This window comes from Strigops habroptila, chromosome 6 (genome assembly GCF_004027225.2).
Source record: "Strigops habroptila isolate Jane chromosome 6, bStrHab1.2.pri, whole genome shotgun sequence".
In the NCBI taxonomy this organism is placed as follows: domain Eukaryota; kingdom Metazoa; phylum Chordata; class Aves; order Psittaciformes; family Psittacidae; genus Strigops; species Strigops habroptila.
This window is the reverse complement of record NC_044282.2, coordinates 31,886,180-31,908,164: the sequence shown is the minus strand read 5'-3', so window position 1 is coordinate 31,908,164 and position 21,985 is coordinate 31,886,180. Positions and strand designations below refer to the sequence as shown.

The 21,985-nt window shown below is 34.5% G+C and overlaps 1 protein-coding gene across 32 annotated transcripts in view; it reads left to right on the top strand.

The window, feature by feature from the left end:
- The window catches only part of RIMS1 (regulating synaptic membrane exocytosis 1), a 309,338-nt gene that overhangs the window by 198,668 nt on the left and 88,685 nt on the right, over positions 1 to 21,985 (top strand). For 17 of the 32 annotated variants that reach the window (XM_030490059.1, XM_030490038.1, XM_030490063.1 and 14 more), the window contains 5 exons: positions 178 to 303; positions 4,149 to 4,211; positions 8,693 to 8,782; positions 14,228 to 14,311; positions 20,532 to 20,603. In XM_030490059.1, the coding sequence (XP_030345919.1) occupies positions 178 to 303; positions 4,149 to 4,211; positions 8,693 to 8,782; positions 14,228 to 14,311; positions 20,532 to 20,603 (435 nt within the window). The remainder of the gene's footprint in view (positions 1 to 177; positions 304 to 4,148; positions 4,212 to 8,692; positions 8,783 to 14,227; positions 14,312 to 20,531; positions 20,604 to 21,985) is intronic. The other 15 variants (XM_030490062.1, XM_030490061.1, XM_032920015.1 and 12 more) reach the window with 2 other exon arrangements.

Below are 21,985 nucleotides of genomic sequence, written 5' to 3'. Positions count from 1 at the left end.
TTTCTATATTTAGAGGTGGGTTTTTTTTATTTTAGGATGCAATATTTTTTTAGAAGACACGTATTACAATTTAATGATTAAAAACTTCCTTCAATCAACTTGTACTGTAATCCACTGAGCTGTGTTACTTATGAAAAAAACTCCCACAAGATTTTGATACATATTTCTACCTTTCAGGAGTTTAGATGAAATTCATCAAATGAGAAGATCACGTTCTCCAACTAGACACCATGATGCCTCCAGAACTCCAGTTGATTACAGATCCAGAGACATGGATAGTCAGTATTTGTCTGATCAAGAAAGGTACATTGTCAGCCTGAACCTGGAAAAAAGTTTAGAAGTGTGTTTGTCAGTTTGCCTAATTTTCAAGTGTTCACTAGAAACATGACTGATAGTAGTGGGGAAGGGAGATAACTCATAACAACTGACATATCTACTGGTCTTTTTTGGTAAAACTGTGCACTGGGTTGACAGTAATAGCAGCTGCCTAGACTAACGGTTCTTGGGGTTTTGTCCTAGAGTATTCTGATGTTTTTTTCATGAATGAAACACAGAAATTTTTGCTAGAAAACCATAAATCTACATATATGCCCTAGCTATTGCTGTAACTCAGAATTTATCTGTTTCTGTAGCCAGCAAATTACTAGACAGATGTTCCTACTGGTTGGGAGTTGCATATGCTATGATTTACATTCATGTGCTTATAGATTTTGGACATGTATGTATGCAATCTCACAGCTTCTTATGTAATATTCTGATGAACTTGATACAGTAGCCAAGTATAGCAGGGATAGTTGCGGTGCTTGTAGTTAGTGAAAATCTGCAAACTTAGATGCATGACACGTGCACGTCTCCCTGGAATACATGCAGTGTCTACATTCTTCAGAGAACACTTGGTCTCTCCTAGTAGGCATTGTTTTCAGATATCTAGGAAATAATTAAAATAAAATGGAAGAGATCGAGAGTTTCTGTTTAGTTTATAGCTGAAAAAAGTTTAAAAAGGTATTTTAGTTCAGTATTTGAGAAATGTAATGATGACAGTCACATAGATTATCAATGTTTGCAGGGTGTTTACTTAAAAATGATCTTGCCTGTTTTGCTTTTTTAATGTGATAACATACATGTAGAAACTAATGAGCTATTTGGAACATTTTTACATTCAACTTTATAGGCAAGAATTGTCTATAGTACAGAATTTTCTAAATTGGATTTAGAATTTCTAAATTTATAGTACAGAATTGTCTAAATTGGATTGTTACACTGAATTTTCTTTCAGAGGTGAATTGAAATGCTTTTTAAATGTAGTAGTCAGATTTATAGTTAGGCTAATTCAAGTAATTTCCACTTGTTGCAAATGTTTCATATTATCTATTATAAGTAGTGATATATTCAAAAGATTCCTGAAGATATTTATTGAATAGATTTCTTATTCAGCAGATCTGAAGAGGAAGAGACATTTAAAAGTAGCTTTTGTCAGTAGAAATAAATATAGACAGTTAACTGTACGGAAGATTTTCTTCCTGTGAAGCCTCAAACCATGATGTAAATCATGATATGTGCATGGATTATGCTTGGAGAGTGGCGCTTGCATTGAGGCTTTCTTGGAGATGAGCCATCTGACCAGAGCCACAGCAGCTATGTGCTGCTGGATTTGTTTAGTGTGCTACAGTCTTCAGTTGTTTTCAGCATTCAGAAAACACTTTTCACAAGTTTAAAGATCAGACTTTACTTACAGGATTTAAAGATGGGTCCATGTGCTTACTCTCCTTGAGTAATAATCTTGTCTGCAGTGGTCTCTTTTTCCCTGTTTTCCTTTTCATCTTTCCTCAGATATCTTCAGTTGTTTAACTCTTGCAGGCTTCACTGTCTTTCAGTACATAAGAGCAGCAGCATAGTGAAGGTCAAACCAGCATTCGATCAGGAAGATTCTCTATCACATCCAAACATTTAAAAAAAAAAATCTTTATTCAGTGTTATGTATTACTATCAATAGTAGTATAAGTATTATGTGTTGTTTGTTTACTGAACCCTTCATCTAAACAAATTCATTAATGTAGATAGATACCTAACATAAACTTGGCCTGAAGGGTAATTACCCAACAGTTATGTGGCAGAAATTATAGTTACTGATTACTTTTGATCATTTGCTCGGTGATCTGCTGTTGGTCCCAGATTAATATTGGATATTTTGAATAGATCCTTGTAAAAATAGTTATTATAGTCTCTTACTAAAGTATGTAGTATGATAAATTTCCAGTGAAACTGATTTGTCCACTTCACCTTTTTTATATGTATTTTATATACATATATATACACATGTATGTGTGTATATATATAAATCTGTTATGAAAAGCTCTTTATTAGGAAATCTAGGTAAGCAGTATACTTTGTTCTGAATTTAGGATCATCATTCAATTTTCAAAGACATGGCCCTTTTCATTTTTTTAGTGTTTCTTTTATTCTGAAATAAAATCTGTTAATATGACTACTAAAGCACTCGATTAGAAAGCACTTGTTTTAGAATAATAGCTTTTATATTAATGTCTCCAAACCAGACTGAAATTATTATAGAATTGTGAATATCTTATTATATTGTTGGTTATCTACTGTGCTGGATTATTTTGCTTTGTTTTTACCTTGAAGATTTCATGGTGGATTTGCTATTTCGTATCAGTTTTCTGGATGAATTCTACATTACTTTTGCCATAGGCCAATTACAATAGATACTCTGTGGCTTAGTAAAGGTAGAGTAAATATTAACAAAGTAGCCTATGATTTAGTGTGGACTTTGCATCTACTTCACAACTGTTAAAACGGTAACTTTTTCCCTAAAATGCGTGTTTATTTGTAATTTGGAAACATAAATATAAATATAAATTCTGTCAGTCCTCTGAGATTATGAATGGAAGTTTTCTTAGAAAAAAAAAAAAAGAAAGTTCAATTTAATACCTTTTGTTGCATCAAAATCAGGCTAGTGGCTCCAGATGCAAAGTTAAATCTCACATGTGGCTCACAAGCCATTATTTCCAGATGCCCAGTCTTGAATTTTAGAGAAATACTACTTATACTGCATCAATTAAATTGGTCATTTTACAATGACATGAAGCACAAAACACCTTGAACAACTGCTGCTTTATGTATTTTGTAATCTTTTCTCTCTTTGTCACCATAGTACTTCATATGATTCCCTGCTTCTTTTAAAATAGCATGTTTCCATGAAGTTTAGCTTTGATTTTGTCTTTATGATGATGAGAAGTTTTGGAGCTTGGTCTTTCTGAATGTGTTTAAGTGCATAAAACTAGCGGATTAATTCAAGGTATATTTCATATCATAGTCATATTTACCATAGGCATAAATATGTATTAATTTTACCATCTTGCTGGCTGTAGTATGTGTTGGTTACAGTAAACAAAAAATAGAATAGATGGCTGATTTTCTCAGTTGGAAACAATAAGAAACAAAACCTGTGACAGCTGATAAGCATTTTTTTTTTGTTTGTTTCTTTAGGATTGCATTACATAATACTGTCAAGAGCTATGAGTCAGAATTTATATTTGGCCAAATGTAATTTTTCCAGTGAACATATATTTTTGCTTTTCCCAAAAGGGTTACTGGTTGTCTTCCCATAAACCAATCTTCAGCAAGTTAGTGGCAAGCCCTTCCTGCTTTTTCATGTGTGGTGTTGTGGCTGAGGAATTAAAATAAGCACACACACAAAAACCCAAACCACCCCAAAAACCAAAACCCAACAGCAGCCTAATTCTCTTTTTTTTTTTTTTTTAAGTATTTCTTCATTAATTAGTTGATGAGAAAGGAGGTTATTAGAGAAATGCAGTTGTTTTATGGACTACTTTTGTCATGAAGAACTCTGAAAAAGTACTTTTGAATTTTAGAAGGAGAAATCCCACAAAATTAGGGGCCACAAATTCCTTTCAATAAAAGATATTTATTGAAAATGTAGTTATCACAGGCATTTTTTGGCTCATATTCTTTGAGAAGTGCATCTGGGTTTGAACATTATCAGACTATCTGGTTGGAAGCTTCTTGTTTCTTTTTATGTTTTCATTTGCGCATCACTGGCATAACCCATGTCATCTAATGCTTCATAATTATATCTGTTTCACTCACCACCCATCCTGTCTGTGCAGTGAGCTTCTTATGCTGCCCAGAGCAAAACGAGGAAGAAGTGCAGAGTGCCTACATACCATCAGGTAAATACAGGAATTTGGTAATCATGAACACATGTGGTTAGTTGTCTGTGTGTACCCAACTTCTTTCCATGGTGGTATTTAGTCTCAGTAAGTAAAGAACTTCCTAGTACATTGTGATCCCGGTGTCAGTTGTTCTTTTCTGTTTCACATCAGATTCAGATGTGTATATATGTTTGTGAACTTTAGTAGAAAGGATTAAAGCAGTTGAAGAAATTCTGATTTTGCGGTTGTATTTTGTGGTAGATTTTCTGTCTAGTCACAGAAGTCCCAATCTCCCAATGCATGACAGTGTTGTTATAATTTCAAACAATTCTTTTTGGTTATTTTTATGTTTTCTCTTACTTGCATTTTTATGTTTATATTACAGCCACACACAAGCCAACAATCTTTACTTGTTGTGACAACTAATCTCATGCTAATTTTGGTCACTTGTAGAGGAAAAAATGCTGATTAATGACGGCTCAATTGGAGCCCCAGATTTGAGGGGTCTTATATTACTTGGTTTTGCATCTACAAATTGTGATATAAATTAGATCCAGGCATAAACTTTGTGGTTTGGGCTCATGTTCAGTTGTCAGTAATCTCTTGGGGAAGAGTTTGGAGCTCCCTGTTTCAACTTATCCCAGTGTTATGAAATTAAACAGGACTGAAATATCTTTATCTAACAAATCTAATTCTGCCTCCACTCCCACCTCTTTTTTTTTCCACCATGTCTGTTAACCTTGTTAAAAATACAAGTCAGATGATTGTGTAGAAAATCTTCCATTTAGAATCAGTAAAAATGTAGGTTGTAGATGAAGTAGTCAACCATTCAACTGCTTCAACCAAGTAGTTAACCATTTTTTTTGTTCAGAACCTGGGTGTTGCTAAGAGCTTTGTGTCGGTGCTGCATGTTTGAAACTGTCAAACTTTTAAAACCATGTTGTCTAATGTACTTACTCATTTATTTTGTGTCACATTTCCCTTGCAGAGGAGTTTTTTTTTTTTATATGCCTTGGGTTGATTTAATTCTCTTCATTGAATTTGAAACAGCAGCAAAGACAGTGTGATAGGGTTCTGTTTTAACGCACAGTAGTATAAAGGTAAAATAATAATTACAAAAACTTCCCGAAAAATCTGTTTATCAGTGAAGCTGTTAAATTAAAATTCAAGTCTTTATTCTCAGTAAAAGGAGTTTCATTGTCATACTGCAGGTAAAAAAGCTTTTTCCCCAATATTTTAGGTTTTAAAGGTTAATAATTTATTTCACACCCTGCTATTTTATGTCTGTTTATTGTCATAAAATAGTAATTTTTCCTGCATCCTTCCTTTCCTTCTCCTGTCTTTTCCTGCCTCCTCCTGCCTTTCTCTTTCTGCTGCATCTTCTATAGCTTCACACCCCTCCCTGCCCCAGCTCTGTGCTTTTTCCTTTTCCTCTTAAAGATTATAATTTTCATTAGAATTCTTCAATATCAATGCTTAAATTCTCACTTTATTCACATAACACAGTAAATACTGTATTATGAACTTCAGATGCACTTTGCCCAGCCACTATAGATTTCCAATAGTTTTACAAATCTTCTAACCAGTCTGGCTAGTTAACCAGCTAAAACTTGTCCATGGGTAGCAGTAGGCTTAAGTAAAAGCTACGCTGAATTCAGAGCCTACAGCTCTTTCTTGCCTTTTTCCTTACTGTAATTATTGCTGTTATTTGTTTATGATCAAGAAAAGTAACAAATTCACCCCTTTAACAGTAATGGTATACCATAAAAGAGAATGGTACCTTTAATAAGGTACTGAAGGTGAACATAAGGGCAATAGTAGACAATAATTAGATATTTAAATTTAACTCTCAGGCTTATGCAGCATGATCCAAGTTTGAATAATACCCAGAAAATTGCCAGTATCCATCCTTGACTAAATAGTCTAATAAACCCTTTCAACAAAAAATTATCTGTGCGTTGGTTGTCATCTTTTTTTGTTTCTCATTTGCAGAGGCCTGACATTTATTCACATTAGAGATATTATAAGGCTTTATGCTTGTTTCTAGACAGATTGCTGAATAATGTTTAAATTAACTATTGAGACAGCTTCAGCTTAAAATGGGAAGGAAATGTTAAGGGTTTCATGTTAAATGAAAGACGTATTAGTATGAGATAGTGCAAGCTGCAAAGTTAAGATACATGGTTAGTTTAATACAACAGTTTAGCACAGTATTAGTCCTAGCTGTCCATCCTGTCCATCTGTATACAATTATTGACTAACAGCAGAAATGGTGGAAGGACGTGTACCTATGCCATAAACCATGGGTTGTCGCATTCCATGTCTTAGGGTCAAACCCACTCTGATTAGTAATATTTGCTAGTATGCCAGGATTGATCTCATGGACAACCATTCCTTTATTCCAGCTTTACAACATCACAGTTACCTCTGATAGAGATGTCAGCAGTGATGACTGCTAAACCTGTATAAGAAGGGCCAAAGCTCCTCTGTTAAATCCCTCAGGGTTTTTACAAGCACTAGAGTTTCCAGGCAGAGAGTTGTTTCATCAGTCTATGACACAGCTGGGTTTGTACTGTGTAACTGCAATGCCTAGGTCCAAGCCTAACAGGAATCAGATGTCCTATTAGGGCAGCCTGTTCTTGAAGCTTTGAAATCCTCAAGGCTGCTGGCTCTGCTGTAATAGCACCCCAGCTGTGTCTTGGTAGGGTATGTGGAGAATTGTTAGGACTTGGTTATTTGAACCCTTAAGTATTTAATGATCATGATTCCCATTCAGCAGCCACTGTCTGCCTTTGAATTTCTCCCGTGTTCATTGGGTGGAGCTGGATAAGGCAAACATTTCCTTTTCTAAAATCTCATTTACTGTAAGTGATGATATTAGACAGTTGTCATGTAACATCTCGGAGTGCTGCTGTGCTGGCTCATGTAGAAGATCTCATAGGATTTTTAATTAGCTTATTATTAATAACATTTAATTACTGCTAGATTTTGGAGCTTATACACCACTTCCAAAAGATTTCCACTTTCAAAAATGCCAGATATTAATGCAACTATAATTTTGTGATACTATATATCACTGTTTTAGCAAGCTTTTCATGCTTAGCTGTTGAAGAGGTTAAAAATCTCTTTAGGTCTAAGAAGTAAGGCATTACTGAGAAAAATAAAGAGCAAGTTTATTATCAACCTAATCCTTTACAATAGCTTGTATATTTTAGTTAAAAATCTCTATAAATGGAATTTAGGTTACTTTCATTACAAGGAAAAGGTCTGAGTTGTATTGTCATGAGTTCATGGGCTCTATTAGCAAAAAAGTAAATACAAAAATTTGTCCCCTGGATAGCTGTCACAGTAGTGAAGAAAAACATATGTTTAGATATCTACTCATACAGCTATTAAATGTAGTAGAACATTAGGCATTTATTTTATGTTCTCGTCATTCTTGGCTTACCATTACCTGTCTTTTTATTTCTGGCATGTTTTTGTGTTGTTCTGTTTCCTTTTCTTTTCTACCACATTCAAGAAGTTATGCTAGGCACTATAAAACATTGCCACCCAAGATGCCTTTACTAGAAAATGGTACTCGTTGGAACCTATACAGGTAAGAAGTGTTTAGAATCCCCTTTAAGTAGTTAGTTCCTTAGAAAAAAAAAATAGTTTTGCCTTGTTAAACAAAAAAATATAAATGTTTCATACATTTCCATAGCTGAGTAAGGGATATAATCCTAATAACTTCATATAACCATTTAAATTAACCCCTACATTACAAATAAAACCCAATCCAAACCACTTTGTATTAGGTAGAGTTGTCTTCACTGTTAAAATTATATGTTGAATATTTTTGTTACATTCTTTTGTTTATGTGTAAGATTTTAGTTACATGTCAAATTTATTTTCATTTTGTTCAAATAACTTTAATTTACAAAGCTCAACTCTTCCTGCATGTGCTAAGACCAAATTCGTGATTAGACAGGATATTTCACTCCTTCATGATTGCCTTAATTCACGAATACCGAAATTTGGAGATGATCTGCTGGTTAGGTAAGAAACTGAGGATTGATGCCCCCTCCTGTTTGGTATCTAATATGAATTTGCAGAATATATGAGCTTCACTGAAAAGCATGTTCATATAATATATAGTGTATCACATCCTTTTATGGTGGCTTAAAGTTTACTGCTGTTAATAAGGATTTAAATTTATAGTTTGATATTTCTCATTCCACTTTCTTACAAGTGGATGTTGTTCTGTCTCATTCAGTTTTAAACATTTCAACATTCTTGGCAAAAAATTTCTAGCAGTCTTTTGTTTGCTTTTATTTTCTAAACAAAACTTGGCACCATCATCCAGTCAGCTCTTTTATGTTTTCCTTAATTAAATCATTATGATTCTACATTTTCTGTAAAGGTAGCATTATTTTATGAGTTAATATCTAACATTGTATTCCTTTCTTTGTTTTCTTTTTCTTTCTCTTCTACCATTGGATGCAATGCACTGGCACTAGTGAACTACAGCCCTCCCTTGACAGGGCTAGGAGTGCTAGTACCAACTGCTTGAGACCAGATACTAGTTTGCATTCACCAGAACGAGAAAGGTATAAAATAAAAACTTATGAATTTCTTGTCATCTGTGCTGGTGATTTTTATCAGTTTTGTTTTCCTTCATAGAAGTACTCCACATTCTTGCACATTCATGTCTGTTTTGGTATTTGTAGGCATTTTGGCTCCTATATTTATGTGTGTCATATAAGCTGTGTGTTGGAGTTTATAAATGCTTCTGGCTTCTTTCCTTGTTTTAGTGCAAGCTGATGTCATTGTTAACAAAAGTCCTCAGTATGCTGATAATAGCATTGCAGTGTTAAGTATTTTGACAAAGTACCACTTGGTTGTTGATCTTCATCATCATTTGCTAAAAAGTATTATGTTTGTTTCTTGCCTGTTCTGTGGAATGCTCATAAGGCGCTGACATAATTCATAAATTGTGATAAAACTCTCATCTTTCAAACCAGAACTTTACTTTGCATAGTCATGTATTTTCTACAAAACAGCCAAACTTCATTGCTTTCTCAATCTAGTCTGCTGCATCTGCTTTTGCAATTACAAGGCATTTCACTGCATAAAGTTTTTTTCACTCTGTGACATTATATTAAGGCTCGCCTAAGTCTCAAGAAGATAGGTTTGCAATTTGAATGAAGTATTGTTGTGTCACATACATCATGCAGACATTTTATGGATGCTCTCTGAATTTTTAATTTCACAATATATTGGTTCGAATACACCAAATACTGCTGGTGTATTTGACAGCTGGATTCTTCCACAAGGGAATTTTTCATCAGCACCTGATGAATTTTTGGCTTAGAACTACACCATTTTAGAGTGAAAATTTAGCTTCACTAAAGACAATAATAGGCTCCCATTGGGTGGGAATATGGTGGAATTACAATATCATCTGTGAAATACATATTTAACTACAGCAGCAAAGCTGCTTTGTCAGTCAACCCAGAGTGTGGTGCTTAAAACAGTTGCATCATTTTCATTATGAGAGGACCAGTGAAGAAAGGCAATAAGACCATACTTTTATCTTTGAGATAAGGTTTTTCCTAAGCTTTTTGTGAAATTTCCCTTTTTCCCTTTCCCTCCTTCCCACTCTCCACTGATCCTTGATTGGAACTTTACTTTTCTCAAATTGTGCCCTTGTTGCAGAGTGACTAATATTCCGCTGAGATCTCAGATGGATCTATGCTTTTTAAAATTCAGTAAAGATAACACAGATAATATATACATGGTTATTTTCTTTTTTTAAAAAAGGAAGTATGATAGAAATAAGGCCACGGAATGAAATACAGAATATCATTATAGATTTAAAAAAAAAAAAAAAAGGGAAGAAGTAGCATCGTATTAATTGTAGAATCACAGAATCATAGGACAGTTTGGTTTGAAAGGAACCTTAAAGATCATACAGTTCCAATCCTCCCTGCCACAGGCAGGGACACCTTCCACTAGAGCAGGTTGCTCCAAGCCCCGTCCAACCTGGCCTTGAACACTTCCAGGGATGTGGCATAATAACTAAGTGCGCAGATATATACAGCTGTGTTCATCTATAAGCAGCTATCTAATCTAATAGCGTGGGTGCATGAACAGTGTGTTTTGTACTTTTATTTCAAGATGCCACCCATCAAGTTGAATATTCAATGAAACAGTAACTGGCAATTGTAAAAAGTCTAGTTAAAATATGATACACAAAACCACACCTGTCACTGATGTTAACTAGTTCTGTTATGTCTTTACAATTCATGTCCAGCAACCTCTGTCCAATAGTTACTACACAGAATCTGCAGCATTTTTCATGAGCTCCTCGTAAAGAAAGTGTTTAGTCTGTGTATATGGCCTCTACTGCTCCGAAAGGTGGTTTTGCCAATAATCTGTGGGCTTGATCCAGAACAATTGTCCATCACTATGAAACTTTGACTTCTTTGCTTTTAGAAGTCCTAAATAGGTGCTTTTGTCTTGGGATCCTTCATGAGGGTGCAAAAAAGCTCTTTTTTAGGAAATTAATATTCAGATTTTCCATGATGGTTTTGTTGAAAACAGTAAGATCTGTGTGGGTCTGACAGAGAATTTAGGACATACATATCTCTTTTATTTCTGGTATAGATTATGTTTTTCCAATACAGCCCAATTTTTGAAGGAAGATGTTATATTTAATGTATAAACCCCACCAAATTAATATTTTTGGTTTGGGGAAGCTAATTTTAAAAGACTTAATTCTCCACTGTTGAACATATCTGCTTTCACTTTAACATGAGATTAGTGATCAGTTGCCTGTATTGATACAGGAATCTTAGTTTGAAGAATGCAGAATTAAGTTAAAGGTATGTAGAAAGCACTTTGCTTCTGTGCTGGACAAAATGAGTATAAGGGACTTACCTACTTAAAATGCAGTAAGACAGGTTCATCTTAAATGCTAGGAAAGCTTTTTTGAAAGCAAGTGTAATGGAACACTGTAATATGAAATATGGAAAAGGTTGACTTGACTACATTACTGGAAAGTGTGAAGAAATTAAATAAACATCCATCAGGTGTAGAGTTGGTGCTGCTTGTAGCAAAGAGAAACACGATATGGTTTCTAACCGTAGGAAAATTATTTCTACTTATTCCCCCTGATGTTTTGTATCAGAGGGTATGAATTAGATTGTATTAGAGATCAAAAGTTAAAATGGTCTGCTTGAGCTTTTTTTCTAACAAAATAGTATGGCTGTGTGTAACTGATGGACAGTAGAGCCCTGTTTCTTTGTGTCAGTGATTTGTCAGAAATGGTTTTGATCCTTAGACTCTATACAACATCAGTCATGTCATTTAGAATGGTCAGAGTAATTACTGGTTTTTAAAATGCTGCTTTGACAGTAAAAGTCATGTTGGCCCACATATACCAGCAGAAAAATTACTTTCAGTGGTGTATATGAATATGGCATATATAAGTCTTGTTAGTTACACTAAAATAAATATAAAACAATAATAACAAAAAGGACATTCCTTTTTTCCTACTATAAGCTTCATCATTTGAGCAAGGAAAGTTCCATATAACTTGACTGGCAAACTGACCTTGCCCTGGCACAGGCCTGCTGAAGTGTTTTTGTAAATGGGATATTTTGGTACAGAGCTTAATCCCTCATATGTTTCTCTTTGGCACAGTATACACTAGGATACTCAAAACCATCCAGCTCCTACTAATACAGCTGTACATTTGCATCATGCCTGCCTCATCCTCCCTGCACCCATTTATTCCAAGCTGTTTTTTTCAAAATGTTTGTGTTGTTGAGGGTCCTGTGGTGATCTGCAAGGCATATGTTAGTTTATAACAGTCATACATGTCCTCTGATGCCATTGAAAATGTTTTTGCAGCTACTACTTCCTATAGTATGATTTTTTTTAGTTGTCCTTTTCACTCTATCGGCTTTTTTTCCTTTTTAAATTGGGTTCCATTTCTTTAGAAGAGAGAAATTGATTTGCAATACCTGGCCTTCAGTCAGGAAAGCAAGAAGGCATGAGACTCAAGTGCAATATCTGAACTGATTGAGCAGTGGTTTCTCAGCATAACAGCATCTTCCCCAGATTGATTTAAGATTGCAGCCAGTGGTAGTTACTTAATAATAAGTAGTGTGGCTTTTATTTACCTTCTAAGTTTCTTATGTTGCAAACACTTATTGTGTGTATTATCATTTAGCACAAGAGCAGTTGTATAGGTTGGTACTGCTTGTATGCTTTGGTCCTGAGATCTGAGCAAATAAAACTGAGAAGCGCAGCCCGGGGATTAGTACATGTACAACAGGGTCAGCATATCTGCAAAATACAGCCTTGTGGCTGTGTTTGATTTGTTCTGTGGTGCTTCGCTGCACTAGGCAGCAAAACATTTCAAAGATCTTCAGGATGTTTGCTATTCAGCTGGTCACTACCACCTAAACAAGGTACAAAGATGAACAGTTACCTTGTACTTACTCATAAATATAAAACAGAGAAATTGGAACCGCCACTTGATCCAGTTAAGACCTGTCCTGATTTCAGGTTGATTTTCCTAAGCTTTTTTAGTAAGTCTGAAGTACTAGGTGCTTCTAGTGGATGCCTTTAACAGTTGTGTTGAATATCACCATTTACATTTAAAATAATATATAGTAAAAAATAACTGTTTGCATTAGTATGCAAAGTATTGTGTTTCCAGTTCTTTCAACCAAGGAATAGGTTATTGCATGTTTGTCTGCATTGCACTATGGCTCATGGTCATTCAACATTCAGTGAAAGAGAGCATGTTCTCAAATTTCATACTGCATGACCAACTTAATTCTATCAAATGCTGTTCAATATTTGTAGGGGATATCAGCATATTAAGGGCTTTGACTGAGTGCACTGATGCATCAACATTTTCTTTATCTCTTGCTTTGGAGAGAAAAAAAAAACTACTAACAACGTATTTGCTCTTGAAACTTTTGAAAGATTTGCCTAACTGCTCAAGTGATGCTAACCTTGAAACCTTTATTTGCATGTTCCATAAATCAAACCCTTTTCCTTATTACATGGACTGGAAGGATGCCTCAGAAAGTGAAATACTGGATAGTCATGCAGAGTTTATGTAAACATTTTGCTGTTTGTAAATTAATCAGTATATTTTGATTTTGTAAATTGTTGTACGTACACTTGTACTATTACAACTACATAACACCCCAACAAAATAAGTAACGCCAGTCTACAGGTATAGCATATATCATTCTAAATTAAATGAGCTTTTTCAATAAAAATAAATCATGTAAGACACCAGTTTTCATTCACAGTTCAGATCCTTTTTGTTAGATTTAATTATACATCATAATCTGCTGACATGTACTTCAGTGATACAGAGAAATGAACAAAAGAGGAAGCTCGCTACATACACTTTCAATATATATTTTTATATGAAAAAAAAAAATTACCCCAGTACTTCTCCACAAATGTGTGTAGTCTAGTTGTAGCTAATTAATTTACCTGTATTCTCATTGCATTCCAGAAAAGGGTCACTCTGTGCCTCAGAATTTTTCTCATAATTCATAGTCCTACATTTTTACTGAGAATGCATTTTTCAGTACAGAGAGCCAGGAGAGATGGGCTTAACAAAATACTAGCCAGTAGCTGACAGAGAATGACTGTCATATGGTCTTTGAAAAGCTCTTCTGGTTTGGAATTATGGTTTTCTATTTCAATGACAGGCTTTTACATAGTCTAGCATTTGAGAACATTTGAAAACTTAATGGCACACTCTGTAAAAGGTTTATATCAGTCTAAATTCTGCATCTTTGGGCATACATTCTCTTTGTTTTAGCTGTCATGTTTTGCAGTAAGCAGCCATAAGAATCCCCTGTACTTGGGGATTAGAAAACTGCTAGAAAAAAATAATTAAATGACACATTTTCATTACTTTTTGGGGTATTTTTCCAGTCCCAAATCCCATATATTTGATTTTATCACAAACTAAATATCCTATTTTTTTCCTGTTTTATTGAACGGGCAAACAGGGGTAGATGGTCCCCCTCCCTAGAGAGGAGACGACCTACTAGTCCCAGGATTCATATCCAGCATGCATCTCCGGAGGATGACAGGTACCAGTCAGCTCCTCCCAGTTAATAAATGGCTTACAGCATCTTGCACTCTCAGAGGAGTATACTGAAATTTAAAAGTATGCATAGAAGTAGAGAGAGACTTAAAACCTCCAGAAGCCCAAAATAAAACAGCAGCATAGATATCATCTCTGCATTTTGTTAAACTGTTATAAAGCACCTGGGAATTACTGTCTTTTCAAGTTTTCTGTTTGCCTGAATGGTCACAAGCCATGAAATAAGATGTCTAATACAAGAGAACATCATCCGTGTTAATGTTCTTTAGTCTGCTTCTGTAAATGTTGGTGGTGGTCTCACTGTGGTGCTTTATAATACGTTAAATATTTGTTGTAGAGCCTATTCTTGTCTAGGTGTTTAATTTGATTTTTATTGCTTTATTTTCATTTTTTTAATGAACTGTTCCTATGGGCGAAAACACCCACAAACTGTTATTTTGAAAGTCTTGGTAACACTTGCTAGTTGATGTATGTAAAAATTGGCACTGTTTGTAAATTCTGTCCAAATCAGGATGGTCTCCATGGAGCAGGTTTACCTAACAAGGTAGGTTTTGGTTAAAAATACCAGGACTTTAAATCAGCTTTCATGCTGAATACCACCAGAGATTAATAGAAGGACCTTTGGTTTTTTCTTGTGATGAACTTTCTACTCACATCAGTTTTGGTATTTCATTGCTTTGGCAGTAGTAATTTTTTGGGGTTGTTTTTTTTGTTTGGTTGGTTGGATTTTGTTTGGTTTTGTTTTTCAGATAGATCCATGGGTTTTTTTTAAGCAGACATTATCATTTCTATTGAGATGCAAATTCAAAATTTTCCCTTCAAATTCTTTGTGTTACAGTAAATGACAGGATACAGATGGTTCATGTAAATAATCCATATATGTGTAAACTCTTAGGAAGTTGCACTTAAAACTGAAAGACTGGTACGTGGATAAAACTCAGTCACTATAGTACTAGTGCTTACCTTCTGCTAATGTCTATCCTTGTCTTGTTTGCATAATACTGGACGTATTCCACTAATGCAAGGATAGTTTGGTTTTTTTCTTTCATCTGAGTAAGGCAGCATTATAAGTTATAAAATTAAATTTGTGAAACATTATTTCAGTATTGTCACCACTTACAGATATCTGCATATCTAGAAATTTTGCCAGCACATCCCTTTCCTGGGACAGCCAAAATTTAAAAATGTTTAAAATTGTACTTTTTTTTTTAATTGTACTAGTTTAAAAATGTACTTTTTGTCTTTCAAGAATATTTAAGTAATTTCACTTCCCATTTTTTGTGTCAATGGAAAGGCTCTCTGACTTCAGTGGATCAGACTTGATAAAATCTTGTCATTGAATTGATTAGAATTAAATCATAATAATATCATATGTCAGTGAAATAAGGTGTTCATCTAAACAATGCCACTCAATGCAGAATTGTAAGCTTTTTAATGTCACCTGGAATTTTGTGGAGAAAGACTGAAATTATCTAATATCTGTTAGGAAACATATTGCAGTAAAGTATCTGTAAGATATAGAATCTGTTATGGGAAAGATACTGAGTTGGAGAAAAAGCAGCCTAATTTTCTTAGTGAAATCATTGCCTTCTTGTGCTTGAAGGTCTTGCAGGTAATCTGGTCACCAAATCCCAGTGATGCAGTCCGTGATGAACCTAGAATGATTTTAGGCTAACCTCAATCCTGATTGCTGGTTGCAGCCTCCTAGTTCCAGGATCTTTCTCCCAGATTAAGAGAAGTTTGGAGAATGCTGGGCTTTTTGCATTGCCTTACCAATAAAAAATAATAGCTCACCTTCTCTGTAGAGGGAATCAAAGGTGCTTTACCTTTGTTTTCTACTCTTTGAGTTTATATTCATTCTGATTATTTCCTATAGCTTTGGCAGTTGGCTAACACCACTCAGTTCTATAATTTACTTCTTTTATGATATGCTTGTATCAATTTGACAACTGATGTAATGGGTGTTGGAATGAGTATCTGATGGATCATCAGTGGTAACAGACTACTGCCATCACTGCTTTTAAATCATATTTTCACAGATAAATTGACTTTGACAGATGCCATCTTCGTTTGAGTACATTCCAGATTTGTCTTACAAATTGGCCCAATTCGGATATAGGATACAATCATGGAAATCTATTTCTGAACACGTTTCTTAAGTATATGAAATGCATTGTTTCTAATTTTGATAATTTAAATTCAGTTTTTGCAACATTGCATATATGGATAATTATTCATAAACATAAATTTTAGTATAGGTCTTGGCAAGCTTGTTGTTATTATGGAATTTGCTATTTTGCCATATCAGAAAATTGACTCCTTGATGTACCTTGAGAAGATGAAGACATGGGATATATATTATTTCAGTGTTAAGAATTAACAAGTATTTGGTTAGCATCATGTATTTCTTTAAGACATTTTAAAGATGATATAGGTTTTTGTTTGAATTTTATAGCTTAATTGCTGCAAGGTTTTTTTGGTTTTTTGTTTTCTGTATTAGAAATTAGAAATTAGAATTTTGCTCTGTCCAAAGCAAAAGACTTTATGGTAATGAGAAAACTGTGAAATTGTGAAATTGTAAGTGATGATAAAAACAAGGAGAACGAAAGTTGAGCATTTAATGGTAGGTGGAAATTTTATTTAGACAGTTCATTTTGAGAAGTTTGCATATAATTTCGGCATATAACCAAGACTAGATGATAGAATAAACCTTTTAAAAAATTAATTCTCATATAGTTTCAGTTAAGAGAAGTGGCTTTTGGCTATGCTGTGCATGCATCTGTAAGGATGCTTGTCCAAGAGTCATCCTGAAGCCAGCTGTAGAACAAACATCCTTCTAGTGCTTTCATGAAGAGAACTCGAGGTGTGCTGTGCACTGCCAGTATCAGACTGATTTGGCCTCATGATCCTTTCCCATCTTTCCAGCAACACCGTGTGTCTTGATCAGGAAGGCAGTTTTGCAAGGCAAGAATTGAAGTTCTAGGAATCAGTGTGAGGAGCTACCAAATCTTCAGAGTAGTTGTGACCTCCAGCTCACATGCCATGTAGATCCAGCCATTCTGAAATCCTCAGGAAAAATCAGGGAGTATAAAACATTACATTCCTGATGGCTTTAAGGCTACATAAATGAAAAAACTCACTGCAAACCACTGAGCTGAGTCAGTTATTCTAATTTGCTGTTGAATTGTTGTTAATTATTACTGGTGTAGACCAGCTGGCGATAGATTATGATGTCTTCATCAAAATATATGAAATTATGAAATTGTATTTTCAGGAGAATTTCACAAAATAGTGGCAAAATATGCATTTTTCAAATTCCTAAGGGAAGATGTTCCGTATAGGTTTATATATTAATCTAACTAGCAATATTCTAGATTAATTCTCCAGAAGGATAATGACAACTATTACACCACAATGCTGCCATTCAGCATGTAGAGTATAAAGGTTTTTAAAAATATTGTTGTGGCTTTCGTTCTTTATTTTATTGCATCTTAGATTGTTGATATTATGTCTAAAAATTTAACATTTCATTGAAGTGTATGGATTAAATCAATGGAGGGGGAAATGACAAATACAGCCTTTCTCAGCAGATAGTGCCTTAATGCTTTTGGTTTATATATTTGACTGCATGTCTCCACCTTCACTGCATGTGACCATCTCTCTGTTTCTGCTCATTCTATCCAAATACACATCCATGTTTCCAAATTTTGTGAAGAACAAGGACGTTGGAGTCTTGCATTGCAAAACAGGACAGTGTAGACCACCTAAGTGCTAAACCTGGAGCAGCACAGAGGTATCCTTATTTACTCAAACCATAGTTCCAAGTAAATGAGGTATTGGTTATCGTATACTTTTCATATGCTCTGCATAATACTTTCCCATATTTAGTTTTTTTCTCTTTTTATGTATGAGTACATATATGCATGTATTGCTCTTAGATAATATTTAATCCCCTGCAAAGTACATTTAAGAGATAAATTTGAGTATGTCATGAGTGTTCTAATCCCTAGTGCACTCTTAATACATTGTATAATGGCATGAAAGGATGTCTACTTGTAAATATGTACATGCCAATGCCCACTGTGTGCTCAAGCTAAGCTAGGACTCTGAGTGCTTTAGCAGGCTGTTGAGCTGTACTGAATTGTGTACAGGATCCTCTTAGCAAGAGGAAGGAAACAGAAAGGAAATTGTGATTGTAAACATATTTCTAATGTGTGCTGCTCACAAGGACAGCACAGAAAGCAGAGAAATAAGTATATTCTCACTAGTGCTTTGTCACTTTTCATAGGAAAGCATGTCCTACTTTCAGCTTTTCCATCCAACACAGAATCACAAAATGGTTTGGGTTGGAAGGAACCTTAAAGATCATCTAGTTCCAATCCCCTGCCATGGGGAGCTGCTACTTGACCAGATTGCTCAAAGCTCCATCCAACCCGGCCTTGGGTGACTACTACAAAGAGTAGCCACTATGTGCTCTTTCTCTTCATTGCACATATCATAGTCTAAGCAAGTGACATAAGGAGTAAGATGAAAATAAGCCCTATAACCAACCAAATAGAAAATTAAGAGGGCGACATCATTTGAGTGATAATGGTGCTGCATTCAGTGGATCTAACCATAACTGTAAATACCTTGCTGACCTTAGGTTTTGAGTAAAGCTGCAGCATTCGTTACATGTTTCCCTGTGGATAAAGAGAAAAAATTAAAAAGTAATGAGCATCTACAAAAAAATAGTTTGGGGACAAAGAGGATTTTAATTTTTAATATCTGAGATACTTCTTTTGGGGGTGTGTGTGTAAGAAAAATGTATTATTTTAAAACCCAGAAAGCATGAGGTGATGACTTCTGCTCATGGAAAAGTATTTTGTATTTTCCTGCAGTATTGTCTTTGTTGTGGAGCATATTGCATCACAATATAATGCTCATCAAATATTTCAGCGTGTACAAATCATATTCTTTGGGTATAATTTGGTGTTAACAGCTGTTCAGCTTTCTTCCAGTTCAGACACTGGGTTACTCTTGGTAACCACAAAGGTTTGAAAGGAATATTTTATTTTTTTTTTAATATTATTTGTATCTATTTGTTTTCCCAAAGTAGTTCTATTTTAGCTTAATATAGGACATTGATTATATCATGGCAAGTTCCTATACATGTTTCTTGCACCAGTGTAAGATGCACGTAAGAGTTTGTCAACATTTCTGGTCTATCAAGGAATAATCGTAACTCCCTGGTTTTGACCGCTCTTGAAATACTGTATGCACCTTTTATTCTAAGAAAATGATATATATTGATTTTTATCAGAGGTTTAAAATTGTAAATCCTAATTTGTAACTGCTTGCATTAATATGGATAGTAAAGACAATTTTGGAAAGCACAAGACTTGCAGAGCTTTGCATAGTGTATTTATAGTCCTTGGTCATAATGGTGAAATATGCTTTATCTTTGTTCTTACATTTATTGAATCGTATTACTGTTCATTGTTCTTATGTACTATCAAAGTAAATGCTTAGATTTTCAGGACTAACTAGTGCCTCACTATCCAAATGTCAGATTAATTCTATGAAAGATTCATGTGGGAAAGGAATGAAGGAATGAAATAAACTTCTAACTTATACTGACTAGAAAAAATAGAGTTGGTTTAAACTGTTTCTAAAAAACTCTAACAAGTTTTAATACAATGAGATTTTTGGAAAGCCGAATTTTTATTAACACAGTGGCAGCATTATTTAAATCTGATATGATGCACTATTTGCTTTGGTTTTGAAATTGAGATTTAAAAGCAATTTTTAAATTTTATGTTTGAATAGTATTTTCTGGTCCTTTCTTCAACATTTTTTTTCCTGCTGTCTACTCCGCATTTGTTTTTCATGCTGTTAAGAGATGACTAAATGGCCTATGAGGAGGTATTGTTTCTAATCAAATACAGACTGCGAAGTGGCAACTAACTGCAGGTTCAGCCAGGGTTAATGTTATCTCCCCTGTTTTGTTACTTCATAACTTTCACACTATTAGCCTCAGTCAAACCTAATCAGTTCAATGTTTCTTAAACCTCCACTTCACCAGCCTGTTCATGACTATAGTTGTCATTTTCTTCATCTGTCAACCATTTCTGTTATTAACTTTATAATACATGAATGAATAATCTTCATATTTCTGTATTCTTTTTCTTCTTTGTTTATTTCTTTTCTGACATGTCATTTCACAGGCAATCCAGAAAAGTGGAAAGATATAGCAGCCAAAAACAAACTAGGAAAGTCTCCGCAACTGAAACAGAAAGGTAGGATTGCTGATCTATGAGTAAACATCTCTTATAATTAATCTGATTCCAGTTTTTGGTATATGCCTCTAATATGACTTTTAAAGTAGAACATCTGTTGCAAAAGCTACGTTGTTATAATTTACAGTATTATTTACTTTGCATCTATATTATTATCACTGCTTGCTGTGTTGCATATATACAGAATTTTTCTGGCATTCTCCATCATTGCAGATGAACTCAGTGGTAAAAACTAGCAGTCAATCCATTTGATGAGCCAAAATCTGAGACCCATTGCCACTACCTTGATCTCTGTAAGACGAAATTTGGAAATTTACAGTGTATTTGATTAGTATGGGACTAAACATTTTCTATGCTTTACCTCTGAGCTTTATTCAAATAAATCTCATCTATTTTGCAATAACTTTGAGTGTGAATAAAAATATATTAACAGATTAATAATTCAAGATGTCTCTGATCAAATTAATTTCACTTCATAATACAAAATTTTAAGTCACACATTTAAATATGTATAGAGTTAATATAAACACTGGGACTTTAACCTTTGTAATTATCGAATTTTCCTGTATTTGTATCATCATTGTAACTTTTAGCTTTGATGCTACAGTAGTATAAGATTATGTATTCAAAGTCTTAAGAAAAAGAGAAAAAAAAAATATATATACTAAATCATAAGTACATCTAGCTAAGTTTTTAAGGTTGAAACAAAAGCAGTGAGGAGGGGTGAGGTCCTGCCTTTGTCAGAAACAGGTTTCTATTACCTTGATTAGCAGAGGAGGAATGTACATCAGTTTATATTGTGAGAGTTGAAAAACTTCTGTGAACAACACAGGCACATTTTTATGTTCAATGAGAATGCACATTATGTAGCAAAACTTCAGAACTTTTATTTTATTTTACTGTGTTCTTAATCCAAAAGCAGTGGTTACATTTTTCTTGGTTTTGATGATTCTGTCATCACAATAGCCCAGCTGCTTTTTCAGTTTAGACCGGAGAAATTACCTAAATGTTGACTGAAATCCTTGCTGTGTTTAAACCAGGGAGAGTTTTGCCATTGAGATCACTAAAGCCATTTTTTCCCTGGGTTGGTTTTTTTTTTTTGTTTGTTTGTTTGTTTGTTTTTTCTAACTTTTGAAGAGTAAGGGGAGCCCCTGGGACTGTGGTCCAAGGGCCTCACAGTTTTTGATAACCATTCAGCGGTGAACCCAGTGGAACAAGACTATAGGGAAACCTGGGTTGTGCCTTTTGGTTTTATATCTCCATGGCACATGGTGTGGGTTTCTGTTTCCATAAAATGATTCACTGCTATTAGATGTGAGACACAAATGTCTAAATAAGTCTGAGTGCTGTAGTGCATCATCATAGTTGCAGTGTTGCACTAG